Source organism: Thalassophryne amazonica, chromosome 17 (genome assembly GCF_902500255.1).
Source record: "Thalassophryne amazonica chromosome 17, fThaAma1.1, whole genome shotgun sequence".
In the NCBI taxonomy this organism is placed as follows: Eukaryota; Metazoa; Chordata; class Actinopteri; order Batrachoidiformes; family Batrachoididae; genus Thalassophryne; species Thalassophryne amazonica.
Genome location: NC_047119.1, coordinates 23,076,715 through 23,098,986, shown reverse-complemented (window position 1 = coordinate 23,098,986; position 22,272 = coordinate 23,076,715). Strand labels below are relative to the sequence as shown.

The window sequence follows — 22,272 nt, the reverse complement described above, 5'->3', positions numbered from 1 at the left end:
GCATTTTTGTATTTAGATTTTGCAAATTGTTTTTTGTTTTTACTTTTGATATTCCGTGTGCTGCTATACAATACTGCTGGAACCTCAATTTCCCTGATACAGTCTTCCCAAGGGATTAATAAAGTTCTATCTAATCTCTAATCCAACCCATCTGAATTTACATATTACCTTCATCTTCTCAGAGAAAGTGAATATCTGCTCACATTTTACTTGCAAAGTCAAGATCATACAGCATAATGCATCAATTAAAAACTACAGTCCAACCATCTCTCCATTAAGTCAACAGGCCAGAGTAATTTTCCTTCATTTTCATTCTTCACATGGCGTGCTAGCATCATGTAATGTTTCACTGAATTACATCAACTGGTTTGGAGAAACTGCACTTACAATATCAATATCATGTGATCATCAATTAAAATAAATAAATACTGGAATCATTTGTCCTTATGCACATCTATGGTTTATAGTTGTCTATAACAATAGAGTGGGCTCTAGTTTTTGTTGTTTGTGTTTTTTTTATGTGTATCTTAAAATGACAGGTACTGTGTGTCAGCAGTTGTTTGATACTATTCATACATCATTAGCGTTGGTAAAATGTTTTGTTATCTGCAGATATAGCATTGTCTTTTTAAGCATTCTGGCACAATTTGAAAACTATGTGGCCATTGGAAAAGCCAAATTACTGAGAGGAAGAAAGACACAAACACCCCAAAGCAGCAAAGAAGCACATTGGTTAGTGGCAGGGGCAAGATTAGCCTGAGGGACTCTCCGGTCTTTGCCACCTTGTAGAGATTATAGTATTGAATTTGATGTGGGCAGCCACAGGCAGCCCACAGAGGAGTGATAGAGGAGGCCAGGACAGAAAGATGACATAAAATCTATGAAGCGCTGTACCCACCCCCCACCCACCGCACCATCCCACCTCCCTGTCCCTTTCCTTTTTTTTTTGTTTGTTTGTTCGTTCAAAGCACATGGACTGTCAGAATTTTCCTTGAACCACTAAAATGTAGAAGAGTAGAGAAATGGTCCTCAAGGTGCCTCAGTGGTTCAATATTGTGTGGTTATTCTGAAAGCCATTTAGAGTTCATATGGATTTAAAGTTAGCTCTTTTATGTTTGTCACCATATTTTTCACAACTGTTTTCTTTGACTGCTGTTGCACAAAGTCAGGAAATGCACCCACGCTCTTCATCTGTTGGTGCATTCCCACATCCAAAGGTCACACCAAACAAGCCTCTTTCATCTTTTTTCAGAATGAAAAGAACTTATCAAAAAAAAAAACCCTACTGTTACACATTACAAACTTGGCTACTAAATCTTCAAGCATGTATTTCATACTGTTGATCACTGATTTAGTGTTGAACACATCTGAAAATTATTGTAGCACCTCCAATCAAGTAGTTTCATGGTAGAGGTTTACCAGTCAGGTTGAATGCATTGTGTTTTCTATAACACTATGGATTTTCCACTGTAAAATATGGGGTGCCTCAGGGGTTGGCTCTTGGTCCACTCTTTTTCTCTCTTCGCATTTTACATAGCCATACATACAAAGCTATGCATAGCCATGGATCAACTTTAATCATTATGTTGATGATACACATATATATTTGCTTGTTTTTGTAGGTAATATGCCTCATATTGCACAATTATAGGCTCGTCTGCCTGCAGTGGAAAAAAAAAAACTCAGATAAGACTGACATGAGAGAGACATGTCTGACAGAGACGATATAATCTTTTAACACTCAGTTATTCTGAAAGACTTAAAATTGGTGTGGGTTTTGTTCCGTCTAGCATGTTAGGTCAGTGAGAAGAAATGGCCCTTTTCACTTCTGAAACACTAGCAATTAGATGAACATATTTGTGACTGATGCATAGATTAGATATAGACATAGCTTCTAAAAAGTTGACAAGATATTAAAAATTTGATCATATTTCAACAGTGTAGGGCTCCCTTCCCTGGCTACCTGTTCACAGAAGTGCAGATTTCAAAGTTTTGTCGCAAGTGTATAAAACATAAAAAAGGGTGATTGTGTGACCATGCGCCCTGCGGTCTTAGGGTGCTGGCTTACTGTGCATCCCTAAGGTTAAGAAGTCGACAAGCAGTAGAGCTGTTATTTATTATATTCAAACTTTGAGGAATTATCTTCCTGTTGACAGACAGCCCAATTCCAATGATAAATTATAATCTAGACTTTTCCACTATCTACATTACGTTTTTGCTGTTCCAAAAAAAAAAAAAAAAAAAAATTAACTACTTTTTAATATTGTAAAGTACTTTGAAATATATGAATAAAAGTGCTTTATGAATGAAGGTATTATTATTGCTGCTGTTGGTTACTAAAGGTAGTGACTGAAATTAACTTGTGGACTTACCTGATGCTGTAACAGTGATGCATAGAAGCACTGCAAATAGCAACGTGTGATGATCCATCTCTGTTGTAGTGAAGGCTCTGGTGTCGGTTTGAGCAGCCGTAGTGGAGATTATGTGTATGAAGTGTGTGACTGTGGCACCAGATAAGACAATTCCAGCCTTCAAAAAGGTCAAAACGTCAAGGAGGGAAAAAAAAAACATGGAACAATTAGAAGAAGTGTCAAGGACATCAGGAACTGCCAGTCCAGGTAAAAACAAATACTGCATAGAGTACATATGGAATAAAAATTAAAGATTTATGTTGCATGAAGAAATACAGCTGAAAAGATGTGTAGTAAGATTAATCAAGATGTTTTTGAAAAAAGACTGGGCAGAGTGCAACTTTTGTCTGTTGCATCACCAGTTTTACAGCTTTTATATTCTTGAAGATGAAAGAAGATGTGAAATTTCCGTTACAGTTTACTGTCAAACTGTACTAGTCAAACAGCAGCATTGGTGAGTTATATTTGATCCTTTTTTTCATGAAAATGTTTCCATGTTCCACTCCACTATGAAGCTGTGGTACAACCTTCAAAAGTTGCACTATGCCCCAGTTTCTACTGTCAACCAGATAATCTTACAACTCTTTCAGTCATTGTGTGTGTCTTGGTGGCTTCCCTTACTAGTTTCTATTTTGCTAAGTGACTCACTTTTGAAAACTGCCTACTCCAGATTTACCATTCAGTACCACATTATTTCTATTCCTCAAGAATTGAGGTAAATGAAGTCTAACACATATTCAGCAACTTGGACATGTTTCCATCCCCTGATTCTAATGATTTACTGTAAATTCCATACCATAAAGGGACTGCATTTACAGTTGTATACAAAGGTTTGGGGGCCCCTGATAATTTTCATGATTTTCAACTATACAGCACACTTTGAAAAAGGAGATGTTGTATGATGCTGTAATGCAGAGGAAGCCTTTTCCACGTACAAGCCACAAACAGTCGCTTGAGGTATGCTAAAGGACATTTGGACAACCCAGCTTCATTTTGGAATCAAGGCGCTGTGGACTGATGAAACTAAAATTGAGTTATTTGGACATAACAAGGGGCGGTATGCATGACTGACAAAACAACACAGCATTCCAAGAAAAACACTTGCTACCTACAGTAAAATTTGGAGGTGGTTCCACCATGTGTGGCTGTGTGGCCAGGGGAGGTACTGGGAATCTTGTTAAAGTTGAGGGTCACATGGATTCCAGTCAACATCAGCAGATTCTTGAGAACAATGTTCATGATTCAGTGACAAAGTTGAAGTTGCGCCGGGGCTGGATCTTTCAACAGGACAACGACCCTAAACACTGCTCAAAATCTACTAAGGCATTCATGCAGTGGAACAAGTACAACATTCTGGAATGGCCATCTCAGTCCCCAAACCTGAATATTATTGAAAATCTGTGGTGTGATTTTAAGCGGGCTGTCCATGCTCGGAAACCAATAAACCTGAGATGTTTTGTAAAGAAGAATGGTCCAAAATACCTTCAACCAGAATCCAGACTCTTACTGGAAGCTATAGGAAGTGTTTAGAGGCTGTTATTTCTGCAAAAGGAGGATCTACTAAATACTGATGTATTTTTTTTTTCTGTTGGGGTGCCCAAATTTATGCACTTGCCTAAATTTGTTTAAAGAATTATTGCACACTTTCTGTAAATTCTATAAACTTCATTTCACTTCTCAAATATCACTGTGTTTGTCCACTATATGATATTTAACTGAAATTTCTGATCCAAACAACCAATCATTTATAAAGGAAAATCATGGAAATCACCAGGGGTGGCCAAACCTTTACATACTACTGTATATAGTGAAGTCCATCTGATGCAGATGCTCAAAATGCTTCACATTCACACGAACACACAATGATGTCAGCATGTTGCCATCAAAGGCATGAGCTGCACGCTAGTAGTAACTTGAAGATTAAGGACATTGCTCAAGGTCACCTTAGTGATTTTATTTTTCTGTGTTACGGGGAATCAAACCAAGGAACCTCTAGCCGCAAACCTGCCTATAATTTTCAGGGCATTACCTCTTTCCATAATATTTGCACATCTTCCTTTTGGTAATAGGAATATGATGTACTCAGTGACTTCTAAGTTACAGTTTACTGCAAATTCTTTAAAGGTGTCCAGCCTTAATTTCATGGATTTTATTGTTTGTTTGTTTAAAATGTCAAAATATAAAAGTATTTCGATATGTTATTACGATTCAATAACTTTATACATTTTATTAAAAAAATAAATCAAGCATAGAAAACTGTTTCATTTGAATCTATTTCTGAACATACCTTAAATTCTGGACTTATAATTATGACCAGAGTTGTAGAGCAATCACCTCCACGAACCTCAAACAAAAATATTCCCAGAATTTTTTTATAGTGCAATAATTGTTCAACTAATCATCACAATCATGTGTTATCGCTCCCTTATAATAGTACAAATACTACAACAATCATTATCATGTCTCCGTTTCACATAAGATTTGTTATCATGTGTATATTAATGACAGTGACATATCCATTTTCAAAACAGTTCATTGTTTGTTGGACAACCACAGACTATATAAACAACCCAAAGTAAAGAATATCAATAATAACAACGTTATTCATACAGTACTTCTGAGCATCAAACTGTATAATTCAAAGTGGAAAGACAATTAAAAAAAAAAAAAAAACCCAAAAAAACAGTAAAAACCATAAAATCCATCATTAAAACAAAATTTTAAATGCTTGCAAATTTAAATTTAAGCAAATAAATTTGTGTATATATGGTAATAAATTTGGTATATATATATATATATATATATATATATATATATATATATATATATATATATATATATATATATATAATTATTGGACATGAGTCAACTTCTAAGGACTGGCACACAAGTGTTCCATGAAAACAAATAAAATAAAATAAAGGGTTGAGGGGGAAAACTGATTTGGCTTTCCAAAATATTGAATATGTCTGAGAGGGATTAAGTGGACTTTGTGGTCTCCCTGGTCTGAACCTTCAGGGTTATCTGGTGGTCAGTTTCACTGTGTCAGGAAGCACTACTAAAGAAAGCATGACTTTCTTTAAATAATACCACAATGCCTCGATCAGATAAGAGGGAGGCTGCTCTTGTAATGTGCTTCATATAGAGAAGAGAGGAAGAGCCTGTGTAAACTGTTTATGAACCTCCAAAACTCAAACTCCACTCTCTGGCTCCACGTCTGATTAGCACATTTCTTCCAAACATCTCTTCCAAATACATCAAACAGCTCGAATAACACACATTAAGAAGTAGTGAGGTGATATAAATCGATATAGGTTTAAAAATAAAAAATAAGCATTTTCGCAATCAAAGCAATACCGTTATTCGAATACAAATATTAGCAGGGAGGCTGATAATTTCAGGAAATGAGATGAAAGACTCGCCCGCTGTCACTCAACTATTAAGTGAACACAACAAAAAAATCAATAAAGTGAAAACAAGTCAAGGGGTAAAAACTTACTGTTAAGGAGGGAATTCCTGGTTCAGTTTTCAGCTTTATAATCCGTCTGACATTAGCGGGCAAACGACTTAAAAGTCTTCACTAACTTCGTGAGCTGCGGGGGCGTCACTGCTTTACTTTTGTACACACCCACCGACCAATCACGTTCCTTGATTATGCTGACGTCGTTAAGGTTATTTGTCTTGGACAGCGCTGTGATTTTTTTTTTTTTTTTTTTTTTTTTTTTTTTTTTTTTTTTTTGCGTGATTTACAGGGAGTCTTCCAGAAATCACAGTGAGACAGTTTTAATTGATTTTTTAAAATTCAGTTTCAATTCATTTTAAAATTTTGTATAACATTTACCCATGTAACACAATCATTCCCGAGCTTTTGACTAAAACAGATGATAAATGCAGATTTTGTAACACTGAGACATAAACAATCTTGTTTTCCCCTCCTCATCTGTGTTTTGGAGTGACATGGAAGACTGAAAATTCTATAATAATTTGACTTTAAAACATTATTCCTAAATTTGAATTCAGTAATAAGCTTTTGACTTTCATTACTAATCTTATCATTTTAATCTGTGTATGACCAACTTTATTTTTAATGACAAAACAGTGAATGAACATTGTCATATTAATAAATATTTAATTAACGTAGCCCCGATTAGAATTCTACAATGTTTCCTGTATAGTTTCAGTTTTATTTATCTACTCATTTTTTATACATTTATTGTTTGTATTTGGTGTGGTTCAATAAAGTTTTTTTGAAGCACTGTAATTTTGTTGTGATGAAAAAAACGTGCATTTGATATTTTATCTCAGTATTTTTAACTAATTGAGTTCCTTCATTTCTTGTTTGTAATTTTAGCATTAATAAATAACCTATAAAGTTATCTAAATTTAATCAATAGGCCCTTTTACCTAGACATTGTGTTGCACACAAAACTTTTCCAAAAAAAAAAAAAAAGATTTGCAAGGCAGATTTTTACAAAGTCTTTAATTATGAAAGATTCCTGACTGTAAAATCCTTTCCTGTAACAAGCATAACATTTAATCACGTAATGAAAGTATCCCCAGTGGTTTATCTCACTTAATGAAAAGCCATTTTCATTTTCAAGAAGTGCCAAGAATAGAACACCCTGTGATGATACATGGTATTGACAAAATTAATGCTGAATGCAATAATTAACATGTATATAATGCATTTTGTAAAAGAAAGGAAAATTGCTCAGAGAGGAAAAGTACGGGAACTGGGAAATGCACATCAAACTTACATGTAAGAAAATAAATTTACAAAAGTAAAAACAAATTTACATTCAGAAAATAAAATTGCAAAATTAAAAACAAATTTACATTTAATTTCATTTCATTTCACTTAATGTGAGATGAGCTGCTTGTTTTGCTGCCATCATGACCCGGACCGGGATGAGTGGCTGAAAATGAATGAATGAATAATTTACACTGAAGAAAAGTTAACAAAACTGAAAACAAATTTACATTTAGAAAACAAAATTACAAGTTGAGAAACATACTTATACAAGGCAAGACAAAATTTTCAAGATGTGGAACACTTTTATGAGTCCTTATTTTAAAATGCTAAAAACAAATTCACATATTGAAAATCTGATGGAAAATCCTTTTGGAACATCTTTACACAAGCAGACTGACAGTGGGCTTAATTATTACCATCCAGTTTGACACATCATCCAGCATCATCTCACAAATCTTTATCTTTCCAAACGTTTTAGTTACTGAAAACAAATGCAAATGTTGCAGTGTTTAACTAGTTCTAATGTCCTTATTTTACCACTGTATCTATTCGCTCACTTTCTGGATTCAAGGAACGTGAGCGAACCATGTGTGTAACCATAATCAGAAAGTAAATTTCAAATCTAGAACTGTCACTACACATTTGAACATGATGAATATAATACTGAGTTATTTATAAACTTATTGTACAGTAAATTTCATACACATAAATGCAGAAAAGCCCTCAACTTCACTGGATTCCTGTAAATCACTACACCTTAAGCATAGACATATGTATTTGTGTGCTGCTAAGTGTGTTCAGTTTGATATTTTCTTTTCCCTTTATTTAATTCATTATGTATTTATTTATTTTTATTATAGAGGTGCTTTGACAATTGTATACGATACCGCTTATGATTTATCCTCTCGTCGCCTCCTATTATTGAGAAAGTTCTTTTGAACAAAAACACAGTGAATTTGTAATAGTAATTTATTTCAATTCAATTCAGTTCAATTTATTCATCTTATAGAGCGTCCAATCACAACAGTCGCTTCACCCAAAACAATTCAGAAAACAATATAAAATAAATTAAAGATTAAAAAAACACAATACAAAGTTAAAAAAAGCCAAATTTAAAATAAAAAGCATTAATTAAAAACATTAAAAGCATGTAATTAAAATTTCATATTGAGAATACTGTTGTGTGGGCTGCTGAAGAGGAAGTACTGCTGGCCCACCACCAGAGGGCGCCCTGCCTGAAGTGCGGGCTTCAGGCACGAGAGGGCGGAGCCGCCTCACGGGAGCAGCCGGGAATGACAGCTGTCCCTCATCACCACCTGACAGCTGTCACTCATCACCACCTCATCACCATCTCCATAAAAGCCGTGCAGCAACTCCACCTCCCTGCCGAGATATCGTTCTAACTCTCAGGTAAACTGCTCAGCCATTTTTTGAGTTGTGCTCATACAGTTTTCTTCTGTATCATTTGCAGTCATTTCTGTGAGTGCTTGCAGCTGGAGGCTGGGTTTGTGGTTCGTGGAGAGATGACGTCTTCGCTCCCCACTCCAAACTTCGATAAGTAAACTCACTAATACTGCACGTGCCGAGTTTCTGGATTGGAGGTGGAGGTTTTCCCTCCGTGTGAAACTAAGGACTGTTGCTGGGTGTGCACAAACCCACCATTAAACTGTTTCTGCTTCCTGCCAGCAGTACCAGATCTGACAGCTGGAGACGGTGGCCACCTGGGAACTCAGGACTTGGCGGCTCCAGTGTGCTCCAGATCCGTGGGCAGTGGAAATCGTGTGGGACCCGGCTCTTCTCTGGACAGACGTCTTCTATCCTCGAGCCTGCCCACACGTCACCTTTGTATATTTGACTTGATTCTAAATCTGCTATTGTCTGTATTCCGTTGTGCACATTCACAACATTAAATTGTTGTCTTTTGGCTCATCTATCGTCCGTTCATTTACGCCCCCTGTTGTGGGTCCGTGTTACTACACCTTCACAACAGGATATCTCGGCCAACGTCATAGACTCCGAGGGGCGTCAACCAACGTTTGAACAACCAATGGAAGAGCAGGGTGCACAGGCGCCAGCAGGAGGCGTGTTAGGTGAGTGGCAGCAAATCTTAACCGCCTTCACTGCCCGGTTGGACTTAGTGACCGAGCAGAGCGCAATACTTAATCGCAGGATGGAGGCTCTCACGGCACAGGTGGAAGCGCCCACACGGGGCGCGGCTGCAGCTCCTACTCCTGCTGTCCTGGTGCTGAATACAGAGATTCCAGTGGTCGTTCAACGAACCCCCCCACCGTCCCCTGAAGCATACATAAGTCCCCCGGAACCGTACGGAGGTTGTGTAGAGACATACACAGACTTCTTAATGCAGTGTTCGCTCGTCTTTGCACAGTGTCCCGTCATGTACGCGTCGGACTTTAGCCGGGTGGCTTATGTTATTAATTTGCTTTGAGGTGAGGCACGCTCCTGGGCTACGGCGCTCTGGGAGCAGAATTCACGGCTTCTATCGATATATACTGAGTTTGTGAGGGAGTTCAGACTGGTGTTCGATCACCCAAAAAGAGGCGAAACAGCTTCAACAGTGCTACTGTCGATGAGACAGGGGCATCGGAGTGCAGCCGAGTATGCAGTCGACTTCCGCATCGCGGCTGCGATGTCCGGCTGGAATACTGTTGCACTCCGTGCCGCCTTTGTAAATGGACTGTCTTTGGTCCTAAAGGAGCATCTGGTGGCTAAGGACGAGCTGCGGGATTTAGACGGGCTTATCGACCTGGTCATACGATTAGACAATCGATTAAAAGAACGTCGTCGGGAGCGAGACGAAGGACGTGGCCGGGCACGAGCCGTCCCTCTCCCTTCCGGGTCCGAAAAGGCGCCGCCGTCCCCACGCTCCACAGCCTCAGCGCTCCGTGTGGTAACAGCTCCCCCTGCTGATGTTGCTAGGGAAACAAGCAGGGCCAAAATAAGATCAGATGACAGATTGAGGAGGCTGGCCCGCGGGGAGTGTTTTCTCTGCAGCTCAAAGGAGCACATACAGAAAAACTGCCCCAAATGGCCAAAATGACAACACTCACCTTTAGAGACTGGGCAAAGGGTGGGTCATAACATTCACGTGGGACACACACGTATATCTGCACGCCTCCCAGTTAAGATCCTGAGTGGGGATCTAACCCTTCAAGCCCCAGCAGTGGTGGACACGGGGTCGGAAGGGAATCTGCTGGACAGCAGATGGGCAAGGGAAGTAGGGCTCCCTCTAGTGGTGCTCCCTTCACCATTGAGGGTGCGGGCGCTAGATGGCACCCTTCTTCCATTAATCACACACAAGACACAACCAGTAACTCTGGTGGTGTCTGGGAATCATCGGGAGGAGATTGAGTTTTATGTAACTCCTTCTACGTCCCGTGTAATTTTGGGCTTCCCATGGATGATTAAACACAATCCCCGGATTGATTGGCCGTCTGGGGTTGTGGCTCAGTGAAGCGAAACCTGCCACCGGGTGTGTTTAGGATCCTCGGTTCCCCCCGGTTTGACTGTTAACGAGGAGGAAAAAGTCCCCCCCAATCTGACAGTGGTGCCTGAGGAGTACCACGATCTTGCTGATGTCTTCAGCAAAGATCTGGCACCCCCGCACTGGCCGTACGATTGCGCCATTGATCTGATCCCGGGCGTTGAGTACCCGTCCAGTAGACTGTACAACCTCTCACGTCCAGAGCGCGAATCAATGGAGACCTACATCCGGGACTCGTTAGCTGCTGGGTTGATCCAGAACTCCACCTCCCCGATGGGTGCTGGTTTCTTTTTTGTGGGCAAGAAAGACGGCGGACTCTGTCCATGCATTGATTACAGAGGGCTGAACGAGATTATGGTTCGCAATGGATGCCCGTTGCCCCTGTTAGACTCAGTGTTCACGCCCCTGCATGGAGCCAAGATTTTCACTAAACTGGATCTCAGGAATGCTTACCACCTGGTTCGGATCCGGAAGGGAGATGAGTGGAAGACGGCATTTAACACCCCATTAGGTCACTTTGAGTACCTGGTCATGCCGTTCGGCCTCACCAACGCCCCCGCCACGTTCCAAGCCTTGGTAAACGACATTTTGCGGGACTTCCTGCACAGGTTCGTCTTCGTATACCTGGACGATATACTCATCTTTTCCCCGGATCCTGAGACTCATGTCCAGCATGTACGTCAGGTCCTGCAGCGGTTGTTGGAGAACCGGCTGTTTGTGAAGGGCGAGAAGTGCGAGTTCCACCGCACTTCTTTGTCCTTCCTGGGGTTCATAATCTCCTCCAACTCCGTTGCCCCTGATCTGGCTAAGGTTGCGGCGGTGAGAGATTGGCCCCAACCGACAAGCCGTAGGAAGCTGCAACAGTTCCTCGGCTTTGCAAATTTCTACAGGAGATTCATTAAGGGCTACAGTCAGGTGGTTAGTCCCCTGACAGCCCTGACCTCCACAAAAGTCCCCTTCACCTGGTTGAATTGGTGTGAAGCTGCGTTTAGGGAGTTGAAACGCAGGTTCTCGACTGCCCCAGTTCTGGTGCAGCCCGATCCTAGCCGCCAGTTCGTCGTTGAAGTGGATGCCTCTGACTCAGGGATAGGAGCCGTGCTGTCCCAGAGCAGGGAGTCCGATAAGGTCCTCCACCCTTGTGCCTATTTTCCCGCAAGTTGACCCCGGCAGAACGGAACTACGACGTGGGCAATCGGGAACTCCTTGCAGTGAAGGAGGCTCTTGAGGAGTGGAGACACCTGTTGGAGGGAGCTGCAGTGCCATTCGTGGTTTTCACGGACCATCGGAACCTGGAGTACATCCGGACCGCCAAGCGTCTGAACCCCAGGCAAGCCTGCTGGTCACTGTTCTTCGGGCATTTTGACTTCCAGATCACCTACCGCCCCGGGACCAAGAACCAGAGATCCAACGCCTTGTCCCGGGTACATGAAGAGGAGGTCAAAACGGAGCTGTCAGATCCTCCGGAACCAATCATCCCCGAGTCCACTATCGTGGCCACCCTCACCTGGGGGTGCGAAGAACCGTGGCAGTGGTCCGGCAGCGCTTCTGGTGGGCGTCCATGGAGGGCGACGTCCGGGAATACGTCCAGGCCTGTACCACCTGTGCCAGGGGCAAGGCGGACCACAAGAAGACTCAAGGACTCCTCCAGCCGCTTCCGATGCCTCATCGCCCCTGGTCGCACATCGGCCTGGACTTTGTCATGGGCCTCCCGCCGTCCCAGGGCATGACGACCATTCTCACGGTAGTGGACCGATTCTCCAAGGCGGCCCACTTCGTGGCCCTCCCGAAGCTCCCAACAGCCCACGAGACCGCAGACCTCCTGGTCCACCGCATTGTACGTCTGCATGGGATACCAACTGACTCTCGGATCATGGTCCTCAGTTCTCCTCTCACGTCTGGAGGAGTTTCTGCAGGGAACTGGGGGCCACCATGATCCTCTCGTCCGGGTATCATCCACAGACGAATGGACAGGCAGAGCGGGCGAACCAGGAACTTGAACAGGCCCTCTGCTGCGTGACCTCCGCGCACCCGGCGACCTGAAGTGACCATCTGGCCTGGATCGAGTATGCTCATAACAGCCAGGTGTCCTCTGCGACCGGCCTCTACCCATTTGAGGTGTGTTTGGGGTACCAGCCCCCATTGTTTCCAATGGTGGAGGGAGAGGTCGGTGCCCCCTCGGTCCAGGCCCACCTACGAAGATGCCGTCGGTTGTGGCGCACCGCCCGCTCTGCCCTGTTGAAGGCCCGGACGAGGGCCAAGGCCCATGCAGACCGCCGGCGTTCCCCGGCCCCTGCATACCAGCCCGGGCAGGAGGTGTGGCTTTCAACAAAGGACATCCCCCTCCAAGTGAACTCCCCTAAGTTGAAGGACCGATACATTGGACCATTCAAAATTCTCAAGATCCTCAGCCCGGCCGCAGTGAAGCTACAGCTCCCAGCTTCACTGCGGATCCACCCAGTTTTTCATGTTTCACGTATCAAGCCACGCCACACCTCACCCCTCTGCAACCCCGGACCGGCACCGCCTCCTGCCTTGACTTGATTCTAAATTTGCTATTGTCTGTATTCCGTTGTGCACATTCACAACATTAAATTGTTGTCTTTTGGCTCATCTATCATCCGTTCATTTACGCCCCCTGTTGTGGGTCCGTGTTACTACACCTTCACAACAAATACATATTTTGCCCCCCTCCCCCCTTTTGTTGTATACATACACTGCTGCAAATCAAAAGTTCAAGCATCTTTACAAACAAAAAACTGTTTTTACCCAAGTAAAAACACTTGTAAAAACCCAAGGTGTTTTTACTCAAGTATTGTGAAGACTTTGCGTCTGTCTGTCTGTCTGTGCTCAGCATAAGTCCATTCCTATTACTGCCAGGGTCTGTCATGATCTCTGACACAAAAAGGTAGGACACAAATGCAGGACTCAAACACAGTGATGGTTTTTCAAAAACCTGTGTCCAAAACAGAAGACAAAAGGCAAGGTCAAAAAACAGGTGGACGGCTGAACAAGGAACTGAGGAAAAAAGGCTGGAAACACAGAAATAACGCACACAATTTGGCAGAGATATAAGGGAAATGTGAGGCATAAATAGCAGGTGTGATGAGGCATAATCAGACAGGTGCAGGAGAGCAAGCAGGAAGAGGGCATGGCAAACAAAAGGGACCAAAACCCCAACAGAAAGACAAGAGAGTGCAGTCATAAAAACACCAACCAGACTCATAGAAAAACCCACACATGAAATAAACACCAAAACAAATCAAACATCCTCACAAATCCCAACCATGACAGGGTCTTCAAATTCATAGGAAGCATTCCTGGGACACAGACCTTGGACAAGTTCAAAGATGGCTAACCTTGACCTATTTTAAGTGGTCAAAAGTCACATACTTTCCACACACTCTTTCATTGATTACATGCTCATACAGCTGAGAGTACTTTCTATATTTCTATATTTTATTTTCATCAAGAGAAAAAGCAGTAACGTTCATGTTGCTCTGTCCTCTGTCTTTGAGGTTAAGAGCCACCTGAAAGACAATGAAATAAAGAGGTTGCTGGACAGATGTGTCAAGCAGTGCTCATATCTTGGCAAGAGAACAAAGATCCAAGTCTTTAGAGCCCTTGATCTTCCTGTCAGTATATGACTGGAAGACTTGGATGCTCACCAGTGACCTAAGGTGATGGCTGTATGTCTTTGTCCTCGGTCTCTTCAGAGGATTCTTGGGTATCCCTGGAATGACTTTGTCTTGGCAATACAGTTAGTTTGGCACCCTCAGATGAGGTCCATCATGTGCATTGTGAGGCAACATCAGCTGTGACATTTTTTCCATGTTGTGCGTTTCTTCCAGGTGCTGCAGTGATGAGGACCCCAGCAGCTGGAAAAGGCCAAGGGGACGCCCACACATCACCTGCATGCAAAAAGATAGATGACCATTTACAGGAAAATGTGATGGACCACTTGTCCGCCTGGGTGGTTGCCATCCAGGACCCCAGGTGGTCCCATAGTGTGATGGTACAGCAAAACACAGGTCCAGTGCATGCTCCCATATATGGCCTGAATTAAGATAGCACATACTCTTATCCATATGCCCGTTGGGAATGTGGATAAAAATGTAGGTGACCTGTGTGTCAACAGAAAGGATATGAATTTTTCTGGAAACAATACATGATTCACAACAGTTTTGTTTGGCAGAAATAGTTTCCAGTTAAAACATCAGTCAGCTACATTAACAACATCCTGCTATCAGAAATTTTTTTATGACTTGATCATCAGGCTGAAAACAACAGCCAGAAAAATGTAATTAAAGGTTAATCCATTAATCATGTATTTCAATCACACTCTTGGAGGAGGTACATCAAAACTGAACCATTCTGTGTCCTCACTGTTAAAATTCATGACTTATTTATTGAGAACACTGAAAAATACCAATATTACAGAAAAAAATTGCTGCTCCACACTATTATCTGAATCCACTGGAAAATTTTAGGTGTATTTCTTGAATGTTTCATGACCCAGCAAAGACAATTAAACACTTTTTGAGAACTCTGTGAAAATTCTTGACAAATTCTTGATCTTGTCACTTGAAAGAAAGTGAAAATTCTTCCTTTTTTCACTCCAACATCCAGTGTGAGTGTCTTTGGCTCATGTTCTAGCCCTCCAAGACATCTTACAAAAAATTTGTTTGTCCATTTATGAGAAGTTGGTGTAAATGTTGAAAAATGGACTATTTCACAATGTTATAGAAAGAAAAAAATAATTCTGCTTCTATCCAGTTGGATAGAGCCACATCAAAATGTAATGATTCTTCCTGGGATTATGTCTCATACATCACCAAAGTTTCATGAAAATCAGTTCAGGGCCTGGAAATGTTTTCCTGGTGGAGGCAATTAGATATCAGCTGCACGGCTTCCACAGGAGCGGTTGAAAGTCACTTAAAAAGTAACATGTTAGGATGATAGAGTTTTAAGGACTTTGTAAGATGGAAAAGAAAATCCAGAATGCATCTCATTATATTTGCCAAGGTTGGTGTTAATCAGAGCCAAAAAAATCTTAATTTGTTTTTATCTTTGACTCCAGCAATCTTGACCCCGGTGATCAACTTTTAGCACATTTCACCTCAGCCATGTGTTGCACCAAATGTGTGTACCACATTTGGTGCAAGTAAAAGTGAAGACAGGGGCAGATCCAGGATTTTTTAAAGGCATGAGTAAGGGGGGATGCCCCCCTCTAGAAATTTTTGAATTTTTAGTTGCCATTTCCTGCATTTAGGCAAATATTTTACCACAAATTACACTACAATTACACCACAGAGAAAAGAAACTTAACCCTAACCCTAACCTGTTTTTTGTTTTGTTTTGTTTTTTTATTACTTTGAACTTGTATTGTGCAATCTTGAATGTGATGCCATGATGTTATAATGGCAAGTAACAGAAAACATTTAAAATGTCTGTGGCTAAAAAAAAGTCAACACCCTTGTTGAATCATGTTCTGGTATAAATGTATCTAACTGAGTCACCTGTTGCCAAATAGAGGGTTCAGAAAAGTATTCGGCAGGATTTTTTATTTATTTTTTTTGGTCCATGATCTGCCCCTGAGTGAAGAACATATACTTTGACCTTTGACCCCACTGGCTTTGATACAAATTATTGACCTTTGTCAAATTTATGACTTTTGACCCCTTTGGCTTTGACACTAATTATTGACCTTTGTCAAATTTGACCTTGATGGACTGTTAATGTGTGACAAGTCGGGTGCAAATTGGAATGAAAAACTAAAGCTTGGACCTTAGACTCCAGTGATCTTGAAAAATGTCTTCCTCTCTCACCAGTCTGCTTATCTCCGACAACAGTCTATAATCACGTCTGAGCTGTCCTGATATGATGTCACACCCCACTCCGTTTTCATGATACAGCCCCGCGAATGACCTGTGCTTGACGTATTGCATATTTCACTGGCATTCCTTATGACCATACAGATGTTCACTTAGCCCCACAATTCTACACATTTTTGGGTATCAGTATTATCCCTCACTTGTGGCCAGTTAAACATTACAGCTGTATTTCACAAGCCGTGCACACCTAACAGCTCATTTTACAAGATATACGCCAGTTATTCGAAAATAATGGACTTCATCAGGCAGCATTATGCAAAATTTACAAATGCTGGGTTTACGTCACATAACCCAAACATGTTCAAGGTTTTACTGTCCATAAAATGCACAAAGAGTTTCTTTTTTTTGCACACAGCTATTTAAACCATGTCCTTAATACCTTCATTGCTTTTAGAAGCTATGCACTAGTAATGAATGCATAATTTAGAATAGTTTCCAAGATAATCAACATATTAGATAAAGTCTATTCAAAAACAGCCGTCGCTGTACTTAGATGTAATTTAAATAAAGCCTGATTCCTATCAAGTTTTTTCAATTTTAATCTCAGAGTTGCTTAAAGTTAAACATTTTTAGTCCTTTCTAGTGTAATCATTGTAGGTGCTCTTTCTGAGATGCAAAGTTTAATTTTAAATAGTGCTTTGCAAAATGTTTGCAGAAAATTTTAATGTGCATAAATCTTTCAAAGCAAACAGGAAATGTGGCCAAGTGGTTAGCGTGCTTGGTTTCAGTGCAGAGGGTCCTTGGTTCAAACCCCACCCCTGCTGCATTTCTCCATGTAACGTGGAGTTGTGCCAGAAAGTTGCATAAATCAAATCAACAAACCAAATCAACATACAGATCTACTTTGGATCTGCTGTGGTGACCCTGATCTTTAATATTGTGTTCAAGTCTGGGCACCATACAAAAATAAATAAAAATATTTTAGAAAAAATGCAGAGAAGGGCCACGAAGTTGGTTCCAGAATTGCAGCATATGTCTTATGAAGAAAGACTTTCAGAATTAGGTTTAACTACCCTAGAAGACAGACGTACTAGAGGTGACCCAATCGAGATTTAGAAAATTTTGCATTGTTTTGAAGATGTAAATTTTGCCAATTTCTTTCAACTGAGAAGGTATGCTGGCCTCAGAGGCCATGAAATGAGCCTTGAAGTACAACCCAAATTCAAATGAAGTTGGGACGTTGTGTAAAATGTAAATACAAACAGAATGCAATGATTTGCAAATCCTCTTCAACCTATATTCAATTGAATACACCACAAAGACAAGATATTTAATGTTCAATCTGACAGACTTTTTTGTTTTTGTGCAAATATTTGCTCATTTTGAAATGGATGCCTGCAACACATTTCAAAAAAGTTTGGACGGGGCAGCAAAAGACTGGGAAAGTTGATGAATGCTTAAAGAACACCTGTTTGGAATGTTCCACAGATGAACAGGTTAATTGGAAACAGGTGAGTGTCATGATTGGGTATAAAAGGAGCATCCCCAAAATGCTCAGCCGTTCACAAGCAAAGATGGGGCAAGGATCACCACTTTGTGAACAACTGCATGAAAAAATACTCCAACAGTTTAAGAACAAAGTTTCTCATCGTCCAATTGCAAGGAATTTAGGGATTCCATCATCTACAGTCCATAATATAATCAGAAGATTCAGAGAATCTGGAGAACTTTCTACACATAAGCGGCAAGGCTGAAAACCAACAATGAATGCCCGTGACCTTCGATACCTCAGGCGGCACTGCATTAAAAAACAACATCATTGCGTAAATGATCTTACCACGTGGGCTCAGGAACACTTCAGAAAACCATTGTCAGTTAACACAGTCTGTCGCTACATCTACAAGAGAAAGTTAAATCTCTACCATGCAAAGCGAAAGCCATACATCAACAACATCCAGAAACACCACCGCCTTCTCTGGGCCCGAGCTCATTTGAAATGGACAGACACAAAGTGGAAAAGTGTGCTGTGGTCTGATGAATCCACATTTCAAATTGTTTTTGGAAATCATGGACATCGTGTCCTCCGGACAAAAGAGGAAAAAGACCATCCAGACTGTAACCAGTGCAAAGTTCAAAAGCCAGCATCTGTGATGGTATGGGGGTGTGTTAGTGCTATGGCATGGGCAACTTACACATCTGTGATGGCACCATCAATGCTGAAAGGTACATCCAGGTTTTGGAGCAACACATGCTGCCATCCAAGCAACATCTTTTTCAGGGACGTTCCTGCTTATTTCAGCAAGACAATGCCAAGCCACATTCTGCACGTGTTACAACAGTGTGGCTTCATAGTAAAAGAGTGCGGGTACTAGACTGGCCTGCCTGCAGTCCAGACCTGTCGCCCATTGAAAATGTGTGGCACATTATGAAGCGCAAAATACGACAACGGAGACCCTGGACTGTTGAACAACTGAAGTCGTACATCAAGCAAGAATGGGAAAGAAATCCTCCTACAAAGCTTCAACAATTCATGTCGTCAGTTCCCAAATGCTTATTGAGTGTTGTTAGAAGGAAAGGTGATGTAACACAGTGGTAAACATACCACTGTACCAGCTTTTTTGAAACGTGTTGCAGGCATCCATTTCAAAATGAGCAAATATTTGCACAAAAACAATAAAGTTTATCAGTTTGAACATTAAATATCTTGTCTTTGTGGTGTATTCAAGTGAATATAGGTTGAAGACGATTTGCAAATCATTGTATTCTGTTTTTATTTACATTTTACACAACGTCCCAACGTCATTGGAATTGGGGTTGTACAAAGATCCAGGTTGAATTTAAGAAAAAAATTCTTTAGCAATTGAGCAATTGGAATATGGAATAGTTTACCACGAGAAGTGATCTCCTCACCCAGTGTTAACATTTTTAAAATAAATTGTGATTTGTATTATAACACAAACACCAAAATTAAAATTAAAATTGTTTTTATTGCAAAATTGTTATGTGTCTTTATATACATTTCTGTATACATCTTTTTTACACAATAAAAAGAAATTATGAATTATTATAAATTATTTACTTTTAAAACATAATGATAAGCCAGATACACCCCCTGGCTATGTCAAATACACTCTCTTCATGTGCTGTATGTGATTTGTGTCTGGGTATACTTGCAGAAACTAAATTAGCATACTGGCTCGTAAATGAGCCTGTCAATCTTGTTTAAAAATTGTGTTGTGCTAATATGTAGTTATTCCCTGCTATTAGCAAGACAGTGAGTGAGTGGGTCCACAAAACATCCGTCATTAATTGCGAAAAAATAATGACAGATTCAGCTGTGAAATTACTGACAGACACCAGTGACTATTATTTGGGTAAATATTGGCAGCTTTTAGCATAATAAGAATTGCAGCTATAACCTCCTCCAGCGACTTTGGAGGAGGTTATGTTTTTGCCCCATTTGTTTGTTTGTGAACAGCCTGGAGTCCACAGCTTTTCATATGTTGTTATGAAAGTTTTACTGAAGATTCATATCCTGGTAGGCAAGAACTGATTCAATTTTCAAGGTCATAGGGCAATGTCAGGAAAAATCTTAGAAATTTGGAAAAATCCCTGTTTTTCACATTGAACTAATTTTCAAAAATTCATAACTCTGTCAAAAAAAAAAATCAATTTTATTTCAAATTTGAGAGCCTTATATAGGATGTTATCCTTTATCGACTGACAACACTTGGTTCGGATCTGATCCAGAAACCCCATTATATTTTACATTATATCTTAATCAAACATGCCCCAATCACTCTCATATTTGAAAGTGAGGTGCAGACTGACACTCACTATCGCCTGACAAAGGTTGATCCAGGTCAAGTCTGGATTGTGGATTTTGTGGACATTTGAATTTAATATTCAAAAGCCCATCTGGTGTACATTTTACATTATATGTCGATCAAAAATGCCTCAATCACTCTCATTTGTCACAATGAGGTGCCAACTGGCACTTTTAGTGTATGAGCCAGTCATCAACTTTGACCTAATCAGTACCACATAAGGTGACAAAACGACACTAGAATCCAGCCTCAGTGTACCATGGCCTCAACAAAAATGTATTATATCCACCCCAGGGTGGTAGTTATAGCTATCTAGGGGTCATTGAAGAATTACACAGCGGTCAAAATGTAAAAATGCTCCAATCATGTTGAAAACTATATCACATTATTTGTCTGATCATAATGATTCCAAAAAGGTATAGTTTGGAAAATCTGTGACTGAATGTTCTGGAGTTATGGGGTAAAAACAGCAAAAATGGTGACAAAGCGGGTCAAAAGTTAAAGCTGCTCCAATTTCAGTAAAAAAAAGGTACAAATTATTGGTTGAAATGAAAGAATTAATAAATGAAATAGTTTTGACTGTACTGAATGTTAATTTGCATCTTCTTTTTTTTTCACTGAAATTGGAGCAACTTTAACTTTTGACCCTTGTACAAACTGGAACTGACCTTTGTCACCATTTTTGCTGTTTTTACCCCATAACTCCAGAACATTCTGTCACAGATAGTCCAAACTATACTTTGTTGGAATCATTATGATCAGACAAATAATGTGGTATAGTTTTTAACATGATTGGAGCATTTTTACATTTTGACCTCTGTGTAATTCTTCATTGACCCCTACCTGGCTACAACTACCACGTTGGGATGTCTATCCTACATTTTTGTGTAGGCTGTGGTACACTGAGGCTGGATTCTAAGTGTTGTTTCATCACCTTAAATGGCACCGACAACCTGCTTGACCCATGGACTATCTCAGTGAATAGACTAAGTTTGATCCGCATATGATCCATATTGCAGATTTAGCGGATATTTGATTTTAACATTGAAAAGCCCTTTTGATCTATATCTTTGTATATTTTAGCTTCTGAAAAGCCATTTCTAACAGGACTTCGACCTTGAAATTTTTTTCCAAGGTAAAAATTTGTGGAATTGGAAACTAGTGTTGGTGGAGGTTTGAGCTCTTCGAGTGCGTTGCTCTAGTTCTTTTTAATACTAGGTTATAATATAAGCAGTCCCTCATTGAATGATCTGACTAACAGGTAATCAATTTTATTAATTGATATATCAGTAAAACGGCCCTATGAAGTCAATGTGCAACTATTTTTGGAAACAGTAATAAGTTGTTATAGTAAAATGCCATTTGTTTAAGGTTCTTTTGTCACATTTGAGTCAGACAATAAAGGACACATATGCAGCAGCTCTTGACTTCATTGGATTTCCTTTTCTTCTGCCACCCGCCACCAAATGTCTATTCGCCTCTAACCATGAGTCGTGTTTCAATAACAGGAAACAATCGGCCATCGTCCGTCATCACAGGGTGACGCTGGCTCTGCTTGGTGCCTCTGGGTCTCTGTGGTGCCAGCCAGCCCGTCACAACACATAACTCAGACTCAGAGAATATGCTGCTGACGGGCTTCCTTATCATCACCCAAGGGGACGATCTGACGCATGGCCTCGCTCTGGCTAAAGCAGGGCCTGACCAGCACAGTCCAATAAGACATAATTCAACTATAAACCCATGTGGTACATAATTTTTAGGGCTCTCGTTATTTAAAAATCCGGTTTGGAAAGTCATATCTCACGTATAGATGTCATTTGGAATTTTTGAAGGAACTGAATAATTTTATACTGGAGACACAAAACTAGTGCTTTTTTTGTTATGTTTTGTTTTTTGGAACAGGCTAATACATTAATTTATCAGCACGATAGTCACATTTAAGTACATT

At 40.5% G+C, this 22,272-nt stretch overlaps 1 protein-coding gene across 1 annotated transcript in view; it reads right to left on the bottom strand.

The window, feature by feature from the left end:
- eng (endoglin) overlaps positions 1-6,013 on the bottom strand; it is a 95,927-nt gene extending 89,914 nt beyond the window's left edge. The window contains exons 1-2 of the mRNA XM_034192120.1: positions 5,911-6,013; positions 2,373-2,529 (exon numbers count right to left, since the gene is read on the bottom strand). Of these exons, the coding sequence (XP_034048011.1) occupies positions 2,373-2,430 (58 nt within the window). The 5' untranslated portion in view covers positions 2,431-2,529; positions 5,911-6,013. The remainder of the gene's footprint in view (positions 1-2,372; positions 2,530-5,910) is intronic.
- Positions 6,014-22,272: the final 16,259 nt, after the last annotated feature.